The following is a 27,734-nucleotide window of genomic DNA, read 5'->3' as shown; positions in this document are numbered from 1 at the left end:
CTTTTGATGTAGTACGTGATGGCGCTTTTAAATTTTATATCCGACGTTTCGTTTTCGAGAAACCATCATCAACTTTATTTTTTTATATGGCGCGAAAAGAAAGTACACCCTGTATCTGATTAGTTGAGAGGAAAAATGCAAATTTTCTATTTTTTTAGCATATTTTTTAAGCAAGCTTTGGAAACAAATGCTTTGACGTATGTAAATACCTGTTACCGAGTCTGTCACATTTTTCTTCTATATAATATCTATTTAGAGAGATGAAGCTAAATGAAGCATTGATTTGCATTGTACATTGTACTACTTATAAATAAAAAAATGTAACCAGTAATAGACAAATGTTTTATGATTTTTCTAACGATATGCAACAAATAATGAATACATTTTAAAAATAACGAAAAAAGCAAATAAATTTACGCATTTTATAAATTTAATTTAAAACAGGTGTTCAAACAGGTTTCCATTATTTTCTAGACATAAGTATGATCTTCTTACAGTAGCAGTTAAAACATCACGCAATATCTCTGGCGTAATACTTTAAAAAGCGGCCATCACACATTCTCGTAGCTCCTGCTCAGTTCCAAAAGAATGTTGATAGACTCGGTTTTTAATAAATCCCCAAAGGAAGAAGTCCAAAAGGGTTAAGTCCGGGGATCGCGCTGGCCAAGACACTTCTGGAGGTTCCAATCCACTTTTCAGGAAAACGCTGCGAAAGGTACTGTCGAACTTGCCCAGAATTATGTGCAGGAGCCCCGTCTTGTTGAAACCATCAGCTATTAACTTGTGCCAGAGGTAAATCATCTAAGCAGTCTTCTAAATCATTTTGCAATAAATTAAGATATCGTTCTGCTGTTAATGAATAATGGTAAATAAATGGACCTAGTATTTTGGTTCCTAAAATTCCACACCACATATTAAACCCAAAACGTTGTTGATGTCTAGATATTTTCTTAACACGCGGATTTTGTTGGACCCAGTAATGACTATTGCGGCGGTTAAAGATACCATTATTAGTGACCATACTTTCGTCGGACCATATTATTTTTGATGGAAAATTAAAATCCTCTTCACAGGCACGTGTATACCACTCACAAAAATGCCGACGTCGTTCGAAATCCCCAGGTGTAAGTCCTTGGCAAATTCTAAATTTGTAGGGGTGATATCTGTTTTTACGTAAAATAAACTGAGCTGTAGATTTGGCCACTCCTAAATTTTTTTCAATTTGCCTGGTTGATATCTCGGGGTTTTCAATAACTGCTTGTAAAACATTATTTTGAGTTTCTTCAAGAGATTCCTTTTTTCGAGATAAAACAGGCTTTTTAAACGAACCATGTTCTTTTAAATTTCGAGCCAACTCTAAGAAAATGGATTTACATGGTTGCTTTCTATCTGGAAATGTATTAAGATACATTGCTGCTGTATTTACAGTATTTTTGTAGCACAAAATGTAGCACGACAGCATGTCAAACTTCTCTTCATGACTATAATGACCACCAGGCATATTTGAAGATAATAACACAATTTTAGCAATAATAACGACAACAGTAAATAATAATAACAATAATTACTCAACAAACAACACCTCGACAATCACGGTAACAACAACGGCAATTAATATTTAATAAAAAATATGTGACAGGGTAAAAGGTATTTACGTCAAAGTGTCAAAGCATTTGTTTCTAAAGCCTACTTAATAATATGTTTTAAAAAAAAAGAAAAATTGTATTTTTTCTTTTAAGTAACAAAAAAAATGTGACGTGTTATACATCGTTGAATTTGTAATAAAAAATGGAATCAGGTACAGGGTGTACTTTCTTTTCGCGCCATATAAAAAAATAAAGTTGATGGTGGTTTCTCGGAAACGAAACGTCGGATATAAAAATTAAAAGCGCCATCACGTACTACTTCAAAAGTGTCAATGAGAAAGTGTCAATAGTTTTTTGATATCTTTTAAAATAAAGCCAGGAAAAAATAAAATCGATATTGGCAAATTTCCGTTTTTTCCAAATATCTCAGCAGGCCATGGAAATTTTTGAAGTTTCTCAACGGCATGTGAATACGCTTCAAAGTGCACAACTTTTTCCTAATTTAACCGAAGCTGTATCTCCAACAGGTACCGAGATCCCCATACTTAGGATCCTCATCTTGGACACCCTGTATATCACTCAGAAATTTCTATAGGAACAAAGACATGCTACATACTGACCTCAAAAAAATTTTATCCGACAGCCTGGTATTGTCACATTTAAATTATTGCAATTTTGTATACGGGCCTTTCTTAAACTTTGTTTCCAGGCAAAGACTGCAACGTGTACGAAACTCTTGTATTAGATTCATATATAATCTTATAGGTCGTGAAACCACTGCAGGTATAAACTTTCAGAGCTCGGTTGGCTCAATATTCAAGATCGTCAAACCCTACATTTCACTTGTTTTGTATACCGTCTAGTAAAAACCAATTTGCCTGCCTATCTGAATAATAGACTCTCCTTTCTACATACAACCGGCCCACTAGATTTAGCAACTTTATAAGTATACCAAAACACCGTACGGCACTTTTTCGACGTAGTTAGACCCAAAGTGTACAAAGACTTAATTTGCATTGAGCTTATGAACTCTCTTAACAAATACTTAAGAGAAAATTAAAAAATGTTTTGCTTATATTGAATATACTTGTGATTTTGACTGAAGAAATCAGCCTTATGTATCACACTAATTGCCTTTTTAAATTGTTCGTGGTTTTGAAGGCAATTTTAATATTTGAACACTTAAAAACTTGGCAAGCTGAAAATAAATATTACCAAAATGGGATATTGATCTATAAGTGGCCATTTTTATTATTGAGATAAATTAAGTTGTTGGTGAGTTTGTATTTATTATAACATTTTTAAAAGGCGATTAATAATATTAAGCGAAAAACTATTATTAAAAGCGATATGTTTAATTAGGTTTAACTCAGCGAGAAATGCTTTTATAGAAAGGAGGAAGTTGAAAAGGCGATAAAAGAGGGGATTAACAAAGGCAACTTTGTAGGAATATGGGGAGTTCGAAGAGTATTGTCATATATTGTCCGTAGTGGTGGGTTTGCAGTAAATTCAAATTCAAGTTTCTTGGTATTTTTTAAAATAAGCATAATAAGAAAACAGGCAACCTTTTATCTTTTTTTTATTCAATGGTGAACGAGATATTTTGCGTGAAGATTGTTTAGAGAAATGAGGAAATCTGCCAATTCTAGATCATTGCTATTCCACACCACAAAAATATAATCCAAGTGTGTCTCCTACATATAGTGAGAAAAGCACCAAATCTACCAATGACAATCCTTTTCTTCAAATCATTCATAAAAATCTTATTCAAAAGAGGAGAGAGGCAAAATCCCGTTGCTCCTTGTCCAGTAACTTGTCCAAAAAAACCTGTTATTAAAAATGAAAAAACGTTAAAAGATCATCAACAAGTCTGGCGACTGGGCGAGCCATTCAATTGCACTACGCCTGCCAATATACATCCCTGGAAACTGTTCATTAAGCCACTCTCAAACTATCAAGCCGTAGTGTCAAAATAGCCTAGTCAATAATAATAATCAACTGGTTTTTAAACGTATTAAAAATGCTAGTTACTGCTGTGTTAGTTTTTTACCTATTAGGTACGGCAAAAAATACTAGTAAAATAAATACGCCAAATTTATTTCCGTTTAAGTTGATAAAGTATATGTCGGAATAAACTCACTTTCACTTTCAGATATTATGATTTATTTCTATTATATAAATTCACAAGAAAGAACAAATTAAATTTAATAAACAAATCCGTAATGAGCAGAACGAATTCACAAGCCCATTCTCCGAACGCCTCGACCGTACCAACTAAACTAAACTAAACTTGTCGTGTTCTTCTCTCAGGTCAAAAATGCCGGCCTTGTGACTACGTTTGCATAAAAAAGAGATTTATGCATTACTCATTCAAAATTCTTAAACTTCTTATAACTAGATGCGTTAAATTAATAAAAACAAAGTAAATACTATAATTCTACCGACATATATTTTATTACCACACATTTTGCTTACTTTTCACTTATACCTGTTGATTGAATATATTTGAGAAGATGTGCAACCTTATGGAGGAAAATGCACCCGTGAATGGGATGGGCACCGTTGCGTCGGTCAAAGTGAACCCGAGAATTTTGCCAAACGCGTGTGCCGACAGTCACTGTCTGTCTGCTTTGCATCATCCGCCCTGAAAACGCGGGCGCTTTGAGCTGATATCTATTATGTTTTTGACAGGTCTACTTCGAAAGATTATTTAATATTTTTGTGGACATTTTGGGTGATAACCATTAATTTATTTTCTTTAGTAGCGTAGTTAAAAGCTGTTTCTCTTGCATAATATACACAGTTAAGTGTTGTTTATAACGCAGGTCATAATTTTTTCTTTTTATTTTAATTTATAATTAGTTTTTTTCTCATTAAAAAGAGAGGTTCATTTATTATAACATTTTCACCAAATAATTATTGATGATATTAATAAATTCAATTTAACTAGTTAATTTTTAAGCTATTTTGTTTTTATTTTTCTTTCAGATACTTTACAGAGTACTCATTTAATTAGTTTTAAAAAAAGGATTTTCGATAATCGTAATAATATAAATTAGGTAATATTTTTTAGGTAGCTTATTTCTGATCTAATTTGATCTAAAAAAATATAGGTTTACAAAAGCAAATTTAAAACTATGTAATTAAGTATTAGATCAGTACTTCAAACGTAGTTTTATAAAGAATGAATTATACTTATTCCAGTCAATTAAGATAGTTGACTGGAATAAGTATAATTCGGTATAATCAGTATTAATTCATTAATTCAGTAGGGACTCAAAGTCAATGGTCTCAAATTATGTTTATCTCTTAAAAAACGATTACACGTATTTGGCCGTAATGCATCATCAGATTTAAAAATTAGAAAGCAACCTTAGTATAAAAAACACAAATGCATAGACACAAATTACAATGTTGAGATATGATTTACCGGTAAAGCTATTCGTTTAACACCACAAACATTCAAGTTAAAACAAAAAATAAATACATTTAACTTGACATTTAACAAAGGCGGTTAGGAAAAGTATTTGTTAGAAAATCTTTTATTCTAACCGGATTGTGAGTAAGATAGCCATGTTGTTAAAAATACAGGTGTAATACATACTGAGTAGGAACGGAACTGCAAACTTCTGTGCTCGTTTTCCTGAGAGCAGTAACCAACAATGGATGGCTTGTGTTTGCTATGCAATGGAAAAGAGGACTCATCTGAAAACAAAATATTTTGTGAGACATTTTCATTTTTATTTGCCTTCTCCATCTTGGTTTCACAAATTGCCATTCTTCGCCACTGGTCTTCAGGAAACACCTCCTGAATTTTGGAATATTTAAAAAATTTGTATTCATATTTTTTCCAAATCCTCTTCACAGTATTATAGTGCATACCCAGTTTTAGCACAAGATATCGGTCTATTTTCAAAATTTACTGAGAATAAATCCCTGCATTGCCAAATTGCCTCTATAAAACGATTTAATCAATTGAACTTTTTCGGAAAGGGTATAAACAGTAAAATAGCGCTTTGAGACTCAACAGTGCAGTATGCAATCAGACAGCAAAATAAGTCAGATGATTGTGCTGTACCAAAAATAGCAATTCAGATAATCGGAATCCGCCGCGCCGCTTATCAAAGAAAGAAAAAAAGAAAGCGAGAAGCGGTGTTGTGATTTATAATGTCTATGTGTAGACTTCTATTTGCCAACCTATTATGTATAAATAAAAAAAAGTGTAGCCGCTATGTACAGAAAATTCACAAACAATTCAACAAGATTCTAAGATCGAACAACAAAAATTCTTATTCTTACGAGTTAGAATACAGCTGACAACGGCATCCATAAGTTATATAAACTAATAATTAATAACTAAAATCTAACCTTTTTGAAACAGATTTCCTAAACTTCAATGACTGCTCGGTTTAAAATTCTGTTTATGAATGAGTAGTTTAGTCTATACTTTCGTATGTCTATAAGGAGGAAGAAAGCACGCGACACCTTCTTCGCTAACTAGAATAAGTCACAATTGGCCGGATATATAAGGGGACCTGATTAGCGCAAAGGCAGTCGGATAATTAGTATTAGCACGAGTGCACAATACTGATGCAGTATCCTAAAATTACACCTGCGAACAACACCTGTGAATGCGACAAATGTGTTAGGATATTTTGCATAATTAGGATGCAATGCTTAATAATAGGCTAAGTGGTCTAAAAATGAGACACTTTTTAAATCTTTCATATTTTCCAGGTCTTAGGCTCCTTTATAGGAATAATTTTTTTTTATAAGATATAAGTGATAATCAGAAAACTATTGCAGAAATAAAAACATAGCAAGTATTATCTTTATTATGAGGAAAAAAAATTAAAGCTTTGTTTCATATTTATCCTTGGAAAAGTGCAAATATGAGACAGCCCTGGTGAATATGAGAATGTGAATGGTGAATATGAATATGGTGAAAGTGTGAATCGTGAATATGAGACGGTGGTCAAATTCACACCATTAATAGTATAATTAATTTAAGCAGTCAAAACCTAAACCAAAAATAAGACACTCAGGGAATAATTAAGACACGATCTTTAAAAAATTTATACAATAAACAAATCCAAAAATATTTATTTCTAGAAAAATACGTACCCAAATATTTATTAACTAGTAACCATAAACTTAATATTGAGTCAAAACTTGAGCAAAGGACTCCAAACTAAAAAATATTCTTAGATAAAAAATAAGTAAAAAAAGGAAATAACCTAATAACATCGAGGAACAGGTTTACTACTAATGAAAATTTAACGAACTAAATATTTGTCCTATCTATTCGAAAGGACTACATATCTGCCGTTCTAGATGTTCCTGCAAGCGGATCTGGGGGTGGTAGTTTTAAAACAATATCTTCCTTTACCACATTATTGATTTCCGGAACTACTGGACAAATTTATTTCCCTTACGTCGTAAATAGGAAACACAAAATTTATTATTGGGTAGCAACTCTTTTACAAAAGCCATGTAGTGCACATTCTTATTGTTAGTTTTAAATTTAACCAAAACGAAATCGCCAGCAGTTATAATTTCTTCCGACGCTGATTTAGATCCAACAAGGTGTGATAATGGCATATCTGCTGTCTCACTTTGGAATAAGACTAATGAAGATGTTTCTTCATTAGTCTTATTCCAACCAAATCAGTTGTCATATTTTCAATATCGCTTTCGTCCTCATATTGAACCTCCTCTTCTTGATCGGATTCTGAACTACTAAGTTTTTTATTTTCTTTGCTTTCTGATTCTTCTTAACTATCTTTTTTTTTCTTTCTGCCTTTTTCTTGATCCATATTTTTAATTAGCTTTGCGTATTCGCCATAGAGGGAGTCTTGTTAATTTTACTCAACAAAATGGATTTAAAAGAAGATTTTTTGTCCTCTGGTTTCGCAGATGTCGTAGAAACTACATCGTCAGCTGACACCAAACTTGTGCTGCAACCATTTCTAGATTCTGAACCTACTTGTTCATTAACAATATTTTTTTGGGTTTCATTAATTGCCAACTGATCGCTCTGTATATCAAGAGGGTCTTCATTTTCTTGCTGGAATATTGTATATCTATTTAATTTCGGAGGATCTAGCCTCTCTATAGGATATTCTCCCTTGAAATCGGAAATATTCCTTTTGATTCAAAGGAAGAAAGAATGTTCTTTTTTTGAAATTTCATCTTCCCAAAGTAAATCTGCAAATTCAATTTTAGTCAACTTTCTCTGGTTTTGACGCTGCCAATCGAGCAACTTTTCATTCCATCTTAGCTTTACCGGCCCAAAGCACCTGCGATCTAGCGGTTGTAGTAAATCAGTTGAATATGCGGGTAGCTTTAGTAATGTCACAGCATAAAGAAACCAGCAGTCGCACTCCGCTCGAAAATGTAAGCGAACTAATAGCATCCTTAGCCATGCCGCAGCCATGTTCTCCGGATGCCGAGCTCACTGTTTATCGAACTGTGTTCCTAGGTGTATCGCCTAGTTCAGCGCCGTACTTAGTGACTATTTTGATAGCGTTTTTACAAAGCTTAGCGTTTTTTATAAAAACTTTTGTGATTTTGATTAAAATTACTCAAAGAATGGTCTCTTAAATTTACGATACATACCTAATTAACTTCCTGCAGGTATTCTTCTATATCGTCGTTGTTAGATGTAGAAATGCGATGTTTATTTTTGTTTAAATATTTTGTTAATGTATGAACTTTATTAATATTAAAAAATAAATATTTGTACTATGTAGGTATTTTTATTTTACAAGATAATAATATCTAAAAAAATGTTTAAGTCCGGCTCTAGCCAAGGCAAAAGCTGCGTCGACCGTAGCGAGTGTCAGCGGCATCCCTACTATAAGCAAATATGCCGCTCCTGCGTTAGTACACATGCACCGAACTCGCTTATTCAAGCCAATGTATTTTTATTGAAGTGCGACTGCTGGTTTCTTTATGCTGTGGTAATGTTATATTTTCTCTACTGGCTAATTCTATGGTGTGCTTATCTAAATGTGTTAACTGTCCATCTAAGAGAACCAAAAGTGGTCTATCTTTTACAATTGTGCAAAACTTTGTAAACCAGTTATTGAAAATAGCGGTTGTTATCCAACCTTTTCTGAAACCGCATATATGGTATTATCTAGATCATTAGTACCTTTCCAAGAGCTCCATAGATTTTGGCCCTGATATATTATTAGTGGAGGTAAAGAACATCCGCTAGCTGATATGCATGCCATTATAGTCACGTTTTCCTTTCCTGATCCTTCAATATTCCTATGCACTTTTTGTCCTTTGGTGGCGACCCCCTTAATTCTAGTTGGATCCATGGAAAAAGAAGTTTCGTCCAGATTCCAGACATGTGATGATGTAAGATTTAGGTCATTTGCGCATTTCTCAGCCTTGTCGTAAAACGAATAAATAATGAATGGATGACTAGTAGCAAAACGTCAATACTTTTCAAGTTGTTCCATTTTTTTTTTGGCTTTTAAGACGATTTCTTCTGCAGAAATTCCTAAGCCAGTCGTCGCTGGGACGTTCATTTTTGAAGGATTTTGAAGGGTATTCTCTTGCACGTATGTCTGCACGGCGTCTTGAACTTCTTGCTTAGTTAATGCAAACCCCTCACTGGGCCATTTTTAACAACTTTAAAGATAAATCTTGTTCGGCCTCTACAGATAATACTGGTTTTCGCCCTTGAAACCCTCTTACAAAAAAATCTTGAGTTCTCACCAAATTTGCTGCTTTATCGAGGTCTCCATCCTTATTTCTTTGGCTTTGGTATATATACTTCTTTGGCATACTGGATTTTGTACTTGACAGCTAAAAAATAACAAAATTATATGTCTCATATTTACACCTGCAGTGTCTCATTTTTACCTCAGTGCGTGTCTCAAATTTAACCCTCCAGAACCTACGTGTTTAGTGCCTTACTTATTACTTTAAACTGAAGCGCCACAGGTCACACTAAACCGTTAATATGACCGTAGCGCACAGTGACTTCATTGGTTCGCGCTGAACCGACCTACGAATTCAGACGACAAAAGTTTCGGTAACGCGTTTAAAAGTTTTATACCTACTTCAGATAAAGCAATCGATTTTGTAATTTTAATTTTAAGCCTAGGGTTACTGAAAAATAATAAATTGTAATCATTAGATCCTGACATCTGCTGCTATCAGTTTATAACAAAAAATATATGAGAATTAAATTATTAGTAGTTTTTATATGACTGTAAAATAAAAGTCCCATATTACTTGGTTTAATAACTTTTTATTATCATTATATTTTTACATTCAGTTGATTTCAATATACTTTTTAACAATTCAGCAATAAACTGGTGTCATCGTACTCAATATCCTGGGAATGTTATTACTCCATTTATTATAATCCTTACTAAACTATTTTAAGGTGAATGTACTTATAGTAACATAAACCTAACCTTGCAATATTTCCTTACTGGAATAAAATAGAATAATTGCTAATAAATATGTTGGGAGTTTAATGATCCTTTGTAATCCTTGATACATGAGTGTCTCATTTTTCAACGGGATTTAACTATAACTATTTTACTTCGTGAAAAAATAATCAAAAAAAAATATATATAAAGAATACTTATTCACCAATAAAGTCACTAAAACTTTTTTTTATTTGTTTGGATAAATGCTTTTATATAGGGTGGTTTAAATCAATTTTTTATTAATGTTTTTTTCAGGCTCAAAAAGTAAATGAGAAGTTCGGTACAGAGAAGGAAGCATTGCAAAGGGCTCTTAACCGAGAAAAAAATAGTCTTGAAGGAGTCGAAAAACTTTTAAATGAGACAAGGTATCAAGTGACACAACAAAAGTTATTAAATCAGGAATTATTGGAAGAAGTGGGCGCATTAAAGAAAAAAATTGAGGAGCTTGAAGATAGGCTGTAAGTAAAAATATTTTTAAAACAGAATAAATTCGCATTTAATAAGTATAGATGAACGAATTGTTAAACATTCTTAACGCTAAAAAATAATATCGCGACCTTCCTTAATTTGATGATTTAATGATTTTATTTAAAGTCGTTAAATTGTATACTTACTACTAAGTGGTGAAACTGAGACTTAGCGATATTTTTCTGTTAAAACTGAGTTTTGTTTTAACAACTATTTAAAGAATATTACTTACTACTATGTGCCGGAGAATACAAATATATCCATGTACATATTTGTTTATAAAATCAATACAATTTAGAAGCCGCAGAAGAGAGGAGGACGAGAGACAAGGCAACTCCCTATGTCGAGGCAGACGATCAATATATCAATCATCATTATGCATACAAAATATGTTGGGCCAATCAAAATGGTAGAAAGACGTCAAAGCCAAATTAAGGCAGACAATTGAAATATCATTTAAAAAGAAATCTCATTTTATTATTTAATCGCAATATCTAAAGCCAATGCCTAGTTAAAAAGATTACTGATAGAAAATAGAGGCTTTTTGATTGAGTGATAGCATCAGGCTTATTTAGATATTGATCAGGATAAAACAAAACTCTTCAGCTTTATTTTACATATTTAAACAAGTTAGTGGACTGCTATAATCAGTTAACAATAGAGTACGTATCACAAAAATTTTCAAATAAAAATTATCAAAAAAATTTTTTTAATACATTTATTATTTAAATTTCCCGAAAAAAATTGCTTAAAATTATATACATAATATACAATAATTTATTATAACAGATATTATATAAATTAGAATTTATCTACAAATGTTTCAAAGTATTGTTTTGCGGTGAAATGGAAATAAATTGCTCAGAAGAGAAAAATTAATTGCTGATAGATTTTTAAGTGAATAAGTTAAATTATAAGAGAACAATATAATCCGTAGCCTTAAAATGACGTACCTGAATACACTTAGGAGACTTGCTTGCTATGGTTGGCTAGTCTCTTCTTTGGTTGTTCAAATGCTTAGGAGAAAGATGCACTTTGCACTTAGCTTATAATTAGTATTAATAATTAAATATCTCCGTATTATATAAATCTCCGTACACGGCAAGTATATAGTTCGAGTGACAGTGTGAGAATCATTTCTTTTTGTCCAAAAATATGTAAACCACAATAACGAAATTTTAAGGCATAATACACGATACAATTTTTAAGAAGGTTTATCCTATCAACAAATTATATCATATTATAAATAGTTACTTTTAAGCAAAATAAAATAATTGTAATTAAACCATATTTATATATGTGTATATATAAAATAAAATTAATAATAAAAATCATGGCAGCTGTCGATGATGCGTTGACGACGTTCATCCAAACTTTCAGGTTGAGGAGTAAATACAACAGATTTCAAATGACCCCATAGAAAAAAGTCTAACGGCGTTATATCAGGAGATCTAGCAGGCCATTCTATAGGCCCCTTTTGCCCTATCCAGTTATCTGGAAACTCGTCGTCTAGCCATTGCCGAACGGAACATAGTGAGGAGGAGCGCCGTCTTGCTGGAAATATATTTTAGACGACGAGTTTCCAGATAACGGGATAGGGCGAAAGGGGCCTATAGAATGGCCTGCTAGATCTCCTGATATAACGCCGTTAGACTTTTGTCTATGGGGTCATTTGAAATCTATTGTGTTTACTCCCCAACCTGAAAGTTTGGATGAACTTCGTCAACGCATCATCAACAGCTGCCATGATATCCCACAACATGTTTTTGAAAATTTCCGTCAGGAATTTGAACATCGCCTATATCTCAAGCTTACTGCATTCGAAAAATAAACTAAAATAAAATGACAAATGATAGTCCATTAAAATGCCAACAATATAATTTCTATCAGCTCCGTGTCAATTTTGCCAAGCAAGATGGCCGACATATGATTCCGATCTCCACCATACAAGCTTCACAGGATATTCCAAAGACAATGAGCGTAGAGCTTCTTCGCTTACTAACACAATTTCTCATTAGAAATTTTGATCCAATTAGTTTTAAAATACGATAAAAAAATCGTGGAAGTTAATTTTACTAACATAGTAATTGTATTCAATATAGTAATATCATAGTCAATTTTATTTCTTAGATCAATTTATATTATAAACAGTGGAATAAAGACTTGCCATTTAGTTTCTTGACTACCGAAAGCTGTTTTAATAACATTATCTCTAAAACTGATCGTGAACTAGGGTCTTCGATTTCAGTGAATGGTAAAGAATTACTAAAGTTGTCGAGGCTTGAATATAAAAATCTAAGGCTCTGCCCAACCGGCTCAAAAGTTCCCAGACTTAATGTTTAATTTAAAAGAAACTAACAATGTTATCTTCAAAAAAGTTAAAAATGACCCAATACTTCTCTATTTGTATCATTAAGGTGGCATTTGTCTGGGTTGAATATTTACGATTTGAGATGAGAAATTTTGTGAAACGTTATTTTGAACTTGTCTTGGTTATTCTGGCATGATTGGCATTAGGGTGAAGAACTTTATATTGTCATTAGTGTTGCGTTCGGTTGCACTTTGGTTAAAGTATTTTGGCTTCATGAACATAAAGTAAAGCTGTTTCTCGCAATAAAGGTGTTTAAATCGGTTTTTGCTTGGCGGATGCTGCTCTTCTACAAGAGGATCTGCAATAATTTTGTATTTGGTATGATTTTAACAAGATGTCACTTAATATTGATAAATGGCATAAAATTACTTTTTCAATGCAAAAAAAACTGCAAATTTTATTTAGTCAATAAATAGTCTCCCAATTGTGCTATGAAGGTGATTGGTTTCATTAATAAGTCAAGTATTGACTTATCTATGTTTACTTTCAAAATGCTTTATTGCTCCCCTGTCGGACTAATTTTGGAGTATGAGTCAGTTGTTTGGTCCCCATCTTATAATTGTTACTGCATTACTGCATTTAAAAGTTAATATCACATGACGAATAAGACTATCAGTGGGTGAGGGATAGTCTAAATTTACATACACTACAATCAAGACGAATTCTACTAGATTTGTATTTTGTACATAAATTAAATTACTGGTATAGAATGTCCTTAGCTGTTGTCACTTTTTAAACTTAAAATTCCTTCTCGAAAGAAATATCAGACAGTCTGAAACTTTTGAAATACCATTTTACCACACTAATTACAGCACGAATGAACCACCTAGACGACTAGTTCGTAGCGCTAATGACGTGTTAGGACAGATAAATCTGTTTGATTCTGAGTTTAGTACTTTCCAGCAAAATCGAAGGCAAATTTTGTAAATTATTCTTTCTCCAATCATGATCTTGTTAGCGTTTTGGGTTAAATAATATACTTATTGCCTACTGTAAGTTTAAGTGAGATGATATGGAGTTTTTATATAAAATGATATGGAGTGTGATACTTGTCACTAAATTTAGATGTAATTTGTGAAATCTTAACATCATAAACAAATCCTGTTTTAACCCCAAGAGATCTTATTTAAAAATCTGCAATAATTCATCCTTTCTTTGTAGGCTGACCCAGTCCTCAGTATTTACAGTGGTGGCCAAAAGTATGGAAACTTTAAACTTTTTCAAAAAATGCACAAAATATCGCAATGCGAAAACTCTCAAAAATATAAATAAACAGCTTATCAGCAAATAAAGAAATTCCAAGGGAGGTAAAGCAAAAGAATGTTGTTTTTTTTTTCCCAAAAAGCTAATTATGTGTTTTACAATGTTTAATCCTTAAAAGGAATTTAAGGATTAAATTCCTTTTTTCCGAAACAGATCTTATAATTTGAGTTTTTTTTTTTGTTTTTGTAAAGAAATAAACAACTTCTTGAGTCCCTTTCTACATTGGCAAAATGTAGATGAACTATTGGAACATATTGTATGAATTTGAAACATTGCCCATTAGATGAACCATGATCTTATTCCAAGGATCCGACGATTTGGCAAGAGTTCTGCTGGAGCGACTAAGAGGAAACTCAATTTTGCCGAATATATCTGGCTTGAGCATGCATTTAAAACCAAACCAGACATCTTATAATATCTCCTGTCACTCTTCAAGGATGTTCCAAATTAACCATTTATCTGTAGACACATTTGCTAGAGTCTCTTTCATCATGTATTATACATGATGAAAGTCCAAAAGAAGGCTGCTAACATTACCCCCAATAATTTCACATAAGATTGTTCCCCCCCCCCCTTTTTTTTGTTCTTCTAATATCACAGTTATTGTTAATTGATTATAATTGTCTAATTGACAGAGCAGAGAGAGCACTTCCAATCTGGGTTTGTAATGCCATGAAATTTGAGTATCTTTGAGCTATACTTGCTCATTGCGGGTTGAGGAAACTTAAAAACTTCTGATTTTTTTTCAAGGCCTATTCAACAAGATACAGAAGGTGGACTCGACAAAAACTATACCTACTTGCTAGTTCTGTATGTATTTTTGGCGCTAAAGTGCAAATTTCTGCTCTTCTGTATGAAAGGGAGTATAATATTTATTATCCGATAAGAATCTAGGAAAATATCATTACAAATCTTTTTGAGTAAGAAGGGCATTTTATAGATGCTCGTGGATATAAAACCTCACATAACTTTATAGCAAACTAACAAACTTTGTAAAATTTCTAACTATATTTTACATTAAGCTCTCCTCGGAAAGGGAGGGATAATACTATGTATTATTCTATGAATTTTAACAAGAGATTATTGAGTAAGTAAAAAGGGCATTTTTTTAAGTATTTCGCGATTTAAAACATCTGATGATATTTTAAAAAATGAACAAGTATTGTAAAATATATACAGAATATTTTTGCTGCCCTTGTCTTTTCATTGCTATGTTTCTCATCAGAATTTTTATTTGAATATAGTTAAGCAGACAAGTTTTCAACTTAGGCCTGACCTTTTTAAATTTTCATATGTTACAAAATTTAATATGCCACTCTTCATTTTCTTATGTGAAAGATATCATAATATTTTATAGCATTTTGGTTTTTGCAAAAAACGGATTATAAAATCTATGATTTCATCAAATTTTCAAAAGAGATCATTTTTATAAATGATCTTAGGTGGTTGTGGATTTAAAATATTCTATAATATCTTAGAAAGCCAACAACAATCTTATAAAATTTACTGTCATAAATTACAAAATTTAGTATGCCATTTTTCTTTTTCTTATCTAAAATATGTCATAATATTTTACAGTATTATTATGTCATTTGTAGCATAACAATTATAATGTTTATTTGTGTTATCTTCATGAATTATTTTAAGGAGGGCATTCTGAGCTTTATGGGACATTCAGTGGTTGTAGATCAAAATATGCCATAATATTTTAGATAACTTCAGATTTATAACATTTTTATATGCCGTTCTTATTACGCTTTTGTAAAATATATCCTAATATTTTGCTATAATAGTTTCCTAAGCAATTAAATTAGAGAATGAAAATTACTCTATAATATTAGTCTATGTAAAATATGCTATAATATTTTAGAAAATTCACGACAATTTTGGTAAAGGATACCATAATAGTATACATCATAGACATATAAATAATAATCCTTATTTATACGTCTATGGTATACATAATTTAAATATGACATTTTCAATTAAACCTTTGAAAAATATTTCATAATATTTTACGACAATCAAAGGTCTCCGATCCCTTTTTCAACTTAACCCTTAAAAGTTTAAACACACAAAATCAATTAATTTCTGAATCACATTGAGAAAAGAACTACACAGGATGGGATTTCTCCAGGATATTAGAAGCACTTCAATACTTGAAACTCTCAACATCTTTAAAACATATATGCTAAGTGCCCTGAAGAAGGTGTAATTAGGCCGAAACATTGGCAATAAATGAAAGAAAGTTTTGAAGAGCTTGGATTATAATTGATTCCTTATCCAAAAAAAAATAACAATCTATTGTAACCTATTTCTTTGTAAACATGCTGCATTATTTTAAAAACTCATTATCAATATTTTTTTAAATCATTAACCATAAATATTGTCATAATATTTTATAAAAATTAACAAATGTAAAATATACCATAATAATTTGCAATTGTTCAATATGTTGCTTTCCCCGTTCTTAAGTCTATTATTTTGACTTAGGAGAAGCATTTTTTTTACCTATTAATAAAAAAATGGAAAATATTGGAAAATATGGAGGTTTAATGGTTGAAATGGACCAGATTTAATGGCTTATTGGGAAATAAGCTGAAAATATTTCAGATACTGCTATTGGTTTAATGAAATTCTAAGTATGATAAAATTATTTTTTCAATAATCGATAATAATAATTGTTACTGGTTTAACTTCATCATTATATTAAATAAAAGTTTAGATAAAAAAGTAATGTTAACGTGTCTTGCTTTGAATGTATGGTTGTGAGATTGATAAAACGAACAAAAAAATGTTTCTTGTATTCGGCTGTACGTCAGATTTGACAAAGCCTTATAACAAATTGTTTAGTGGTGGCTGGTGTCTGGTTTTACCTGAACCGAAAATTTGCTAATTTTGCAATTACATTTAAATGAATAATTCAAGATTCGCTTATTAACATTTTTTAAAACTTTGCACAAGGGTTTGCCAGATTGGTCTCTTCAAAAAGTTATCTTACATTTTTTCTATAAAATGTACATAATTGAAGGAAGCCAATAATTGACCCCCTTAAAATTTACATGGGTTTTCCTATGTGCCGCTCGGCGACGCACCACAATAGTCATCAATATCACAATTAGGAATCAACAAATAAATAAATTTACCGGCCATTGCTGGCAACACCAGTTGCACATCGGCAACATTGGCCGTATGCAGACCACACCGTCATCATCCCTTGTTAAAACAACATTCTCTTGTGCGAAATCGAGATAAGGAACGCAGCCCTTCACTACTCGATTGCAATTTTTTATACATTAATTTTTTAATTAATAAGATCTTGTACTGGATATAGTCTTCACTATCAGGGTCTACACTAGGATAACGTATCTTTTGATTCCTTAGTATGACTTACCCTAACTATAGTTACACATTAAAAAGGAACTAATTGTGACAAAAGGGGAAAATACAAATTTGAACTCACTCGTAACGAGACGTACGCGATGTACGGAACGAACAAAGAGAATGAGCTCCGTGGGCATGGGGACCATCCTATGAATGCATAGGACCACAGCTATCCATACAGCCATTTATATGAATTTTTATTTGCAAAAAACACGAAAATTAGGGTGAAACGGACATGACGCTACATCAGGGTGACAATATAAAAACTTGAAATGGCCACATATTACAAAGGAAAAACTCAGTGAAAAAAATGCTGAGAAAAGTTTCTAAAAAACGAAGGAGGAACAAAAAGGAAGCATATTATGTCACCCTTATCTGCAACTCTTGGACAGGGTGAGACACGCCTTTAAAAACTTAAATACAAAGGAAGGTCGATTGATACTTTAAAACTGCTGAAAAATACTTTTTAATTATACTATAAAACGCTATATTTCAGGAAATTATTCTCTGTTAAGGAAAACAATAAATAAAAACAATAAATAAAAACACTATTTTGAAATTTTTATTATTATTGAATTAAATTTTGAAAATGATTTCCATTATTTTGAAGACACACATAAAGCCTACTTTCAAATTCTTAATGTATATCCAGCACGTCATGTACACCATCCTTAAATGGAGGAGTTACTCTAGTATACGCTTACTAGATTATTAAAAAAAATCTTTCTTAAATCCAATAATATTAATTTGTAGTAAGTAGTAATACTCTACTACTCTCTAGTGGCAGTAGTCAATTTAAATGTTTGAAATCTTATATCTTATTAGTTCACGCTTTCTTAGCTGCTACCACTCATCTACAGCATATTGAGAATATATAAATTCTATATATTATACCTCTTTTTCTAATTATATGTTTTATGATTTTTTTTCCTATTTTTTCAATCTTAATTTTTATTTACCTTGTACTTTACAGAGCCTTAACTACTCAACAGCTTGATATGTACCAAGACAAGTCTCTAGAGTATATCCAACAAAATAAGCAGTTACGTAGGGACATTGCTAATGAAAGACATTCCAAATCTAAATTTGATAGTCAAGGATATTATGCATCATTGTAGTATATAATAATTGTAAAACACCCATTACAGTAATTGTATAATCACGTTGTTTAAAAGTGATATTTATTGGTATTTATCTTGCTTCTGATTTCATTGTAATGCATTCCAACAATTTAGATTGGCAATTGTAATTGATGTTTCTGGATGTTAATTGTTTGTGATAAACATTTTAATGATTTTTGTTGTTTTTTTATACCTGTAGCACTTCCTTTATCCCAAAAAATTTATTCTGCTAGAAAACTAAGGAAAATCACAAGCAAATAACTGATCACTTTTTTAATTCCCAATAAGACATATTTTTAGGAACAGTTGTGTTCCCAGTCCTACTTAAAAAACCTTTTCGATAAGTTAAAAAATTAAATAATGTAAAAAAAGTATGTGCTAAATGAAAGTCTCAAATAGGGTAAAAGTATGTCATAGCCATAAAAACCTTATATTTGAAAATACGGATTTATTCAAAAATTAGGTACATAAATGCAATTTCTTCCAAATGAGTTATAAGATTATTTAAATTAAGAAATTTAGAAAGTCTTTTGGCTGGAACCATTGGTGTGATACTCAAATTACGAGACAGTTTTACCACTAACCTAAATTATTTATTTTTACTTTTGACACGTGTCTCGCTAACGATGTTAGCATTAAAACTAAACTAAAACTACTTACAAATGGTCTTATACCGGATGGCGCATCGAAAACGAAACAGAGCCAATTACGGGCAGTCCATTAACTTTTTAAAAAAACGCTCGGACCCGTCGATTTTATTTTTGAGGGGGACACTTAATAATCACAAAATTACTTTCCCACCTACAACCCCCTAAGCGGAGGTGGCACTACCCCTAAAATCTTAAATGGGAAGGGGGGTCAAGTGATGGAACCTCATGGACCTCATTGGAAAGGTCTTTTAATTCTCTTTACAAGGGTAATTTTCAATATTTTTACTTTATCATAGACTACTAAAGGTACTTTTAAGAAAAACAATGCCAGGCAGTAGGACAAAACCATCAAGTATTATTAAATTATGAGACAAAAAATGAGATAGCTCTATCATATTACAGAATATTTTGACTTTAAGTCTAGTCATTCAAAAAATTATCGCAAAAATAGATTTAAAAAGAATTTGCTTAAATGTTAGCTTATAATAAATGTTCAAAATGGCCACCTCCATTCTCCATACAATAAAAAAGATTTTGCTCAAAGCGTTGTCGCACGTTCTGCAATACTTCAGGCGTGATTTGAAGACACTCATTTACAATTCTGCCTTGTAAATCTTCTAGCGAAGTGGGTTCAGTCTCATAAACTTTGCTTTTTAAGTGACCCCAAAGAAAAAAGTCTAGAGGTGATAAATCCGGCGATCGTGGAGGCCATTCAATAGCACCTCTTCTTCCATTCCATCGTCCTGGAAACGTCCGATCCAAATATTCTCGCACGAATAACGTAACCTGGGGAACGCCAGATGCTATAGCTGCTCTATCAGAAAAATTATTGTTCATGCAAAAACTCTTTCAACTTTCAAAAACTATTGACAAAGCCGGAAGGATACTGATAATGCGAAGTTAATTAAAGTCACTGGGATTTGGTGTTTTCGGCAACGGTTTTCCTACAGAAATTTTCCATTGATGGGGAAAGTAGCCAATCTCTATACAGCAATTTGTGATATGGATTATATACATAGCAATGTAAGGACTGCAATATTTCAGCATTAGTGGTGATACTTTATCTACTCCAGTAGCATTACTCTTTATATTGTTTAATATTTTATGAACTGTCGATGCATCTGATACTTTGAAAAATTATTGTCGTAAAAATTATTTGAATAAAAATTAATTTTATTTGTGCAGTTCGATTGATTTTGTGGTATTTCAAAATTTTTATTTGTGCAAACATTTCAGTTTTTTAAGGCTGCCCAAGTTTTCTTTGAATTACCACTCATTGAGTCCACGTACTTCTTTTTTTCTTTTCTTATTGCAGCTAGAGTAAAATTTCTTAACTTTTTGTATTGTAAAGAAATTCGGGAACACACTTTTATTGTCAATGTCAAAAAAACACTAACCTAACTCGCCTTGACTGTCGTTTAATTGTTTCCAAGGTAAAACTGACTAAACAATTAAAACTGAATGAATTGTCACGAAGCGCGTCCTTTTTAAAACCCGATGGAACAGTTTCGAAATATTTAGAATTATATATTGGCGGTGTTCTGTGACTTGTCCAAAGCTTTTGATTGTGTGAGTCATAGGATACTGCTTCAGAAGCTTTCTGCTTATGGAGTTAGGGGTGTTGCACTGAAGTGGTTTGAGTGCTATTTGTCTGGTCGCGAGCAGTCTGTGTACCTTAATGGTGACTTTTCTGGTAGGGAGTCTGTGGATTGTGGTGTTCCACAGGGGTCAGTTCTTGGTCCCCTTCTATTTCTTGTATACATTAATGATCTTATTACTCTTAGCATATGTGGACATTTTACATTGTTTGCTGACGACACAACGGTTTTATGGTCGAATAAAGATCCCAAGCAGCTTGTCAGAGATGTTGCAGCCGATCTCCTGAAATTAAAGCAATGGTGTGATTTCAATCAACTTGCTTAAATATGTCAAAGTCCCACATTATTGGTTTCAATTTTCAAGCTGAGAGTCTTGATTTTGGTGAGAACGCATTGGACATGGTAGACAATTCTGCATTTCTTGGTTTAGTCATTGATAAAGATTTAAAGTTTTCTGACCATATAATAAAGTTAAATAAAAAACTTGCTTCTGGCTGCTTCTCTGTTAGGGCAACCGTTCATGAACTGGGGAGAGATGTTGCTCGTGATGTGTACTTTGCTTTGTTCGAGTCGCATTTAAGGTATGCTCTTCCATTTTGGGGTGCATGTTCAAATTATCTGTTTCAGTCTGTTTTTGTGCTGCAAAAGAGGGCTGTCAGAAGTTCCCATGTCAGTAGGGCCCATTCTAAAATGCATTGTGGTAATCTTTTCAAAGAGAGCCGTATTTTGATCCTACCATCATTATTTATTTTGGAAACTGCATGTTTAATATTCAAAAATAAGAACAGTTTTCCAATCCGACATCACAGTTATCCTACCAGACAGATTAATAATATTCCCCTTCCTATTCCTCATTTTACATCTATCAGAGATTCATTTATATATCGCGGTTTAATGATTTATAATCACATTAGCGTGGAATTAAGAAGTGTTCAGTCTTTGCGCCAGTTTCGTTGTAAACTGAAGTCATATTTGCTTCTAAAAGCCTTTTATTCGATTGAAGACTTTTTTAAGGCTGAGGATGTTGTGTAGTAGATGCTAAGCTTTTAATCTGTTAATTTTAATTTTGAACATATCTTTATGTGTCCCTTTATCACTGCTACCTTTGTCTACATGCATGTATTTTATTTTATAAAGATTTTGTTTGTAACATTTTCTCTTGCATTTTTTTTTTAGGCATTTTATATGTTGTATAAATTTTTTATATATTTGTTTTGTAAAATCTGATTTGATTGTATTTATTTTCTGAAGCTTTGTCAATAAAATTCGTGTACATGTACCAAATTTTCGACAATAAAGTACTTGAAAAAAAAAAAAAAAAATCTTCATTGTTTTTGCCCAAAGAGACCAATAATTTTAGGAGAATACTGACAGTCAAAGCAAGCAAGTATACAAATTCTAGAAAATTAGAACTACAGGGATTTACATTAATATAACCTAAATAACCTAAATTGGGGCCAAAATAGGGCTCTCGAACAAGATGACTTAAAAACTAAACACTATAGATAAAAAAATAATAAACCAAACGTAAGTAGAACCCCAAAGAAACCCTACGAATCAACTTTAACTACAAAATACTAATAAAATTGTACAAAAATTAGGAGAATAATTAACGTATTTACATTTTCATAATAGTTTGTTACCCAGTCCAAATGGAGTTTTGATCTATTAAATTTTTGTAAGGCCTTATCCCTTTGTCTCATAAATATTTTTAAATTTTCATTTATCCATGGAGCCTTAGGCTTGGTTATGAGACTCTTTAACAGGCACATGATGATCAAATAAGGTTAAAATTAAGTTATTTGGGATAAGTATTTTCTGGTCTATATTAGTTGCATATAATATGTCATCCCACGGTAAATCCCTCATATCAATCAAAAAGTTGTTTAAATTAAATTTTTTAAAAGATCGATGTTTTATAATTAGGTATTATCTCAGATCAGATATATTGCCGGAGGGAATCACGCCAGATTTTATTACTAAAGAATTATTTGTCACAACAGTCAATTAATGAGCTAACAGTACCCGAAATACGTGTAGGCTCATCAATGATCTGCACAAAATTATAGTTTTCAAATAAGGGTACCAATGGGTTTTGCAGATTAAGTAAATTTATGTTACAATCTCCCAACACAAAATTTCACCGACGGTGGGATAAAGGTGTGAAAAAATATGATTAAAATGGGAAATTAAGAAATTAAAATTAAATTTTGGCGGTTTATAGAAAACACAAAAAGCATAGTTTTTATTAGCGACATTTATTTTAAATATTAAGTTTTCAAGCTGTGCACTAACTTCAAAATGGAAAGCTGACTTATTCAGAGTAAAATCAGTTTTCACATATGCCGCAACACCTCCACCTCTGCCAACTCGATCTCTCCTAATTAACCGGTAATTAGGTACATTAAAATGCTCGGAATTATCTTCTTGATTAAGCCAAGTTTCAGATAAAAGCAAAATATTAAAATTATTGAGTTATTATTAATTTATTATACATTAATTTAAATTCATTAAAATTAGTAACAAGAGACCGCATATTTAAATGACCAAGGTTAAAATAGTGTAAAATGAACCAATCGAAAGTAGTAATACTTAATCAGTAGTAAATTCAAACAACAAAGATGCAAATATAAATATATATATAGCCAACAAAATATACCCTTAAAAATTCCAATAAATGACGTTAAATACGTCTTAATTATACATAAATAATTAAACAACAATAGAAAACTAAATGTACATGTACATGTCATTTAATTTTTTTATTGTTTATGTAGTGAGCAAATAAGAATGTTCACCGGCTATATCTCAGCGGCTAATTGAGATAGAGCATTCCGGTAAAATTTTTTTTACAAAAGTGCTTAAAAGAAAATGCTGGCAATTATTTTCGAGATTGTGGCACAGCCGCTAGAGGGCATCACAGGCATGACCAAATAGAAAACTAGTTATTTCTACGATTTTTTTTTAAATAAGTGGTATTTATAATATATGCATTTTAACGCTTTCTTAATTACCTTTGTCTTTGTTGTAAATTTTTTTTCTATATTTCTTAAAATAAAGTGGTGGAGTCAAAACTTTTTTTTTTATATTTAGAAATTTTTCTGGTTTGACTGAAGCGATTTTAACCAATGTTAATTTATTTTAAAGAACATATCCCAAACTATAAACTGCGCTTTTCGAATTGTGTCGATAGTTTTTACGATCTCCGCTAGAGGGCGCTAAATGAAATGTTAGCAAATTCTATGAATTTTCTCTTAAAATTTAAATGCAATGGTATAACTATTTTAACATCATCAAATGACAAATTAAGTGACTAGTAATTTGGTAAAAAAATCACGTCGATAGCGTTTTTAGAACCGGAAATATTATCAAAAATGCTGATTTTTTTTCCTTTATGGGCGCCGTGACGCTGCACTGCTTTTTGTAATCCATTGTTTTGTCAATTTTCTTAGTCTACAAAAAGACATACAAGTTTTTAATAAAATATTCATTCGTTAAAATAATTGTTTTAGTCTAACAACCTACCTATTATAGAAAATTTATATTTATAATACGCATATTATTATATTAATACGTCATTTAAAATCGAAAAATAAAAAGTAGGCTTTGGAAATGACAGCTGGAAAACAAATGAATGAAATTATTACAATCTGTCATAATTACCAATAGACGTGTCAATTCTTATTTTACTTATTCACTGTCGCTGTTTTGTTATTAAGTTTTGAGTGTTTTGCATTTTGAAAATATTGATTTTTATTAAAATACGTTTAACCAATGAAGAGGCATTCGATATGGTTGGCGTCTATTTCGAATGCATGCGAAATGCAAGAGTCGCTTCCAGGGTTTATGTTACCCAGTTTCCTGAAAGGCGCAATCATACAGGTGGAGTTTTCCGTAGGCTGATAAATCGGCTGAGAACTACGGGAAATGTTAATCTTTCAGTACACAGAAGACGAGGTAGGGGGCGAACGGAAGAAAACATAATTCATGTTTTGGCATATATTGCTTTTAATCCACATGTGAGGACCAGAACGTTAGCTAGGGAATTGAGTCTTTGCAGAACGACTGTGAGAAATATTCTAAAAAAAGACCACAGGTAAATTAAAAAAGCTAAAAAAATAAATATTAAATTTTGAGATCCACGGCTTTTTGGTTTGTTCATTGTTATTTTGAATGAGTTTTTACTTTAATGTCAAACTTTTGTTTTTAGAATGCATCCATATCATGTTGTGCTTCACCAAGCTCTAACACCTGAAGATTTTGATCGAAGGTTAGATTACTGTCACTGGTTATTAAATATGGCTAATGAAAACCCCAATATATTTTCTGAAATATTATGGACAGATGAGGCTACGTTTACCAGCAATGGCGGTGTTAACTTGCACAATATGCATTACTGGTCGGAGACGAATCCACATTGGATGCAGCAGGTCCACCACCCAGGTCGCTGGTCGGTGAATGTATGGTGCGGTGTTTTGGGGGGAAAAATTATTGGACCATTTATATTTCAAAGATTAAATGGGGCAGTCTATTTAAACTTTTTGAGTAATGAGTTACCACCTTTTTTAGAGGAGGTTCCATTAGCCATTCGCCGTGACATGTTTTTTCAACATGATGGGTATCCTTCGCACTTTGCAAGAGATGTAAGACAATTTTTAGATCTCTCATATCCTGCTAGATGGATTGGACGAGGAAGCGTATTTCCATGGCCTCCTAGAGCACCAGACCTCACTGTGCTAGATTTTTATCTGTGGGGAAGACTAAAAGATCTAGTATTTGCAACTAGGCCTACCACCGCCCAAAAATATGGTTGAAAGGATAAGAGAAGCAATCGAAAGTATTTCTGTAGCAGAAATTGAAACTGCTGTTCTCTCAACCAGGCAGAGATTAATAGATTGTATCTAAAATGACGGACAGCATTTTGAACATCTAGGTCGCCATTAATTTGTATGTTTTGCTATTTTGGAAGTTTTAGTTAAGTTGTTATTTTAACTTTAGGTATTTTCCCGTTTCATTATTAAAGCTTACTTTTTAATTTTGGTTTTAAATAACGTGGTAATATATTAGTTAAATCATAATAGTAATATAATAAATTCGTTAAAGCTATTTAGGTTACAAAAATAATTAATATAATAGAAAATTAGCAAATAATAGACCAAGAAGACCGGCGCGCCGCCGGCTGTAATGGCGAAAAATGCAGCATTTCATGTTTTAGTCAATATTTCCGGTTCTAAAAACGCTATGATCGTGATTTTTTTACCGAATTATTAGTAATTTTATTTGTCATTTGATGATGTAAAAAGAGTTATACCATTGCATTTAAATTTTAAGAGAAAATTCATTGAATTTGCTAACATTTCAATTAACGCTTTCTAGCGGAAATCCTAAAAACTATCGTCACAATTCGAAAAGCGCAGTTTATAGGTTAGGACATGTTCTTTAAAATAAATTAACATTGGTTAAAATCGCTTAAGTCAAACCAGAAAAATTTCTAAATATAAAAAAAAAGTTTTTACTTCCCCCCACAACTTTATTTTAAGAAATATAGAAAAAAAATTATAACAAAAGACAAAGGTAATTAAGAAAGCGTTAAAATGCATATAAGTATTATAAATACAACTTATTTTGAAAAAAAGCGTAGAAATAACTAGTTTTCTATTTGTTCATGCCTGTGATGCCCTCTAGCGGCTGTGCCACAATCTCGAAAATAATTGCCAGCATTTTCTTTTAAGCACTTTTGTAAAAAAATTTTTTACCGGAACGGTCTATTTCAAGTAGCCGCTGAGATTTAGCCGCTGAGATATAGCCGGTGAACATTCTTATTTACCCACCCGGTATATGTCTTATCGCTCTTCATTGTACTTCGAGACTCATCAGAAATAAAAAATAATCCAAACAACTTGTATTAGAGAAACAAAGAAAAATAAAAAACTTCTGAATGTCAAGAATCGGTTAATGAACTCCAAAAAGTCGCCATGGTAAAGAAAAATAAATAATTGAGTTTATCTAGGTATCTATATGTACTAATTTTTAAACTACTTACAGATATTGATACATAATGTCATTATAACAAATAACAGTCGAATAATTAAACCTACGTCTTTATGTTGTTGATATCCGATTCCTGCAAAATGCGATGCACGGTATTGTTATGCTTAACATATACATTTCCATTTAGCACCCACACATTTTTAAACGAAAACTCCCGCACTGCGCGACTAAGTAACAGACGCATTTTCGTCAGATCCTCCTTAATCAAAATTCCAGATTTTTTAAAATGTTTTTTCTTTTTCAGCACCGATAATCTTACTGCATCCGTCGTAAACCGCATTAAAACTGCAGGAGTTCTGTTGCTCGGTGTTTTTTTCAGGCACGCGGTGACATTTTTTAATATCAATGGCTTGAATATTTACCTTCATTTTGTTAGTAAATAAACTAATAACTTTGGCTCTAATATTTTCGCCATTTCGATCGCTATTCCTTGAATGGCCACACCACACACACTCCAGTCACACATCACCACAAGAGGCGCGCGTTTGTTTTTAAAAATTTATACGAATGCTCCCATATTCTCTTACGCAATGTTGTTGCGAAGGCACTCGAACGAACTTATTCCGGACCTTACAAGGTTGTTATAAAAGACTGTCCGATAGGGTGTTTGATATCGATATCAACGGGAAAACGAAAAGCGTCTCGGTTGAGCTACTTAAGCCGGCATATCTCATGTCTGAAGACTTGTTAGCTGATACACTTGATAGCGACCCTCCTTTAACCACCCCTTCGAGTCTAGCTGGAACCCAGGACTCGAATGATGCTGGCAATTCGCCAGTCACCTCA

General features: G+C 32.1%; 1 protein-coding gene and 1 long non-coding RNA gene across 10 annotated transcripts in view; one reads left to right on the top strand and one right to left on the bottom strand.

Moving 5' to 3' along the window:
- Positions 1-27,734, top strand: part of LOC126734086 (centrosomal protein of 135 kDa-like) — a 437,952-nt gene that overhangs the window by 242,485 nt on the left and 167,733 nt on the right. For 8 of the 9 annotated variants that reach the window (XM_050437596.1, XM_050437599.1, XM_050437603.1 and 5 more), the window contains one exon: positions 10,298-10,500. In XM_050437596.1, coding sequence (XP_050293553.1) covers positions 10,298-10,500 — 203 coding nt within the window. Of the gene's footprint in view, positions 1-10,297; positions 10,501-18,501; positions 18,824-27,734 lie in introns of those variants that run through there. The other variant, XM_050437604.1, reaches the window with a different exon arrangement.
- LOC126734089 (uncharacterized) lies at positions 3,733-6,140 on the bottom strand. Its single transcript, XR_007659954.1, has 3 exons — positions 5,955-6,140; positions 5,191-5,291; positions 3,733-4,230 (listed from the first exon to the last, which is right to left on the bottom strand). It is a non-coding gene; the product is annotated as an uncharacterized LOC126734089 (long non-coding RNA).

This window comes from Anthonomus grandis, chromosome 3, assembly GCF_022605725.1.
Source record: "Anthonomus grandis grandis chromosome 3, icAntGran1.3, whole genome shotgun sequence".
Classification (NCBI taxonomy): Eukaryota; Metazoa; Arthropoda; class Insecta; order Coleoptera; family Curculionidae; genus Anthonomus; species Anthonomus grandis.
The sequence above is the reverse complement of the archived record's forward strand: the minus strand, read 5'-3'. Positions and strand labels throughout refer to the sequence as shown.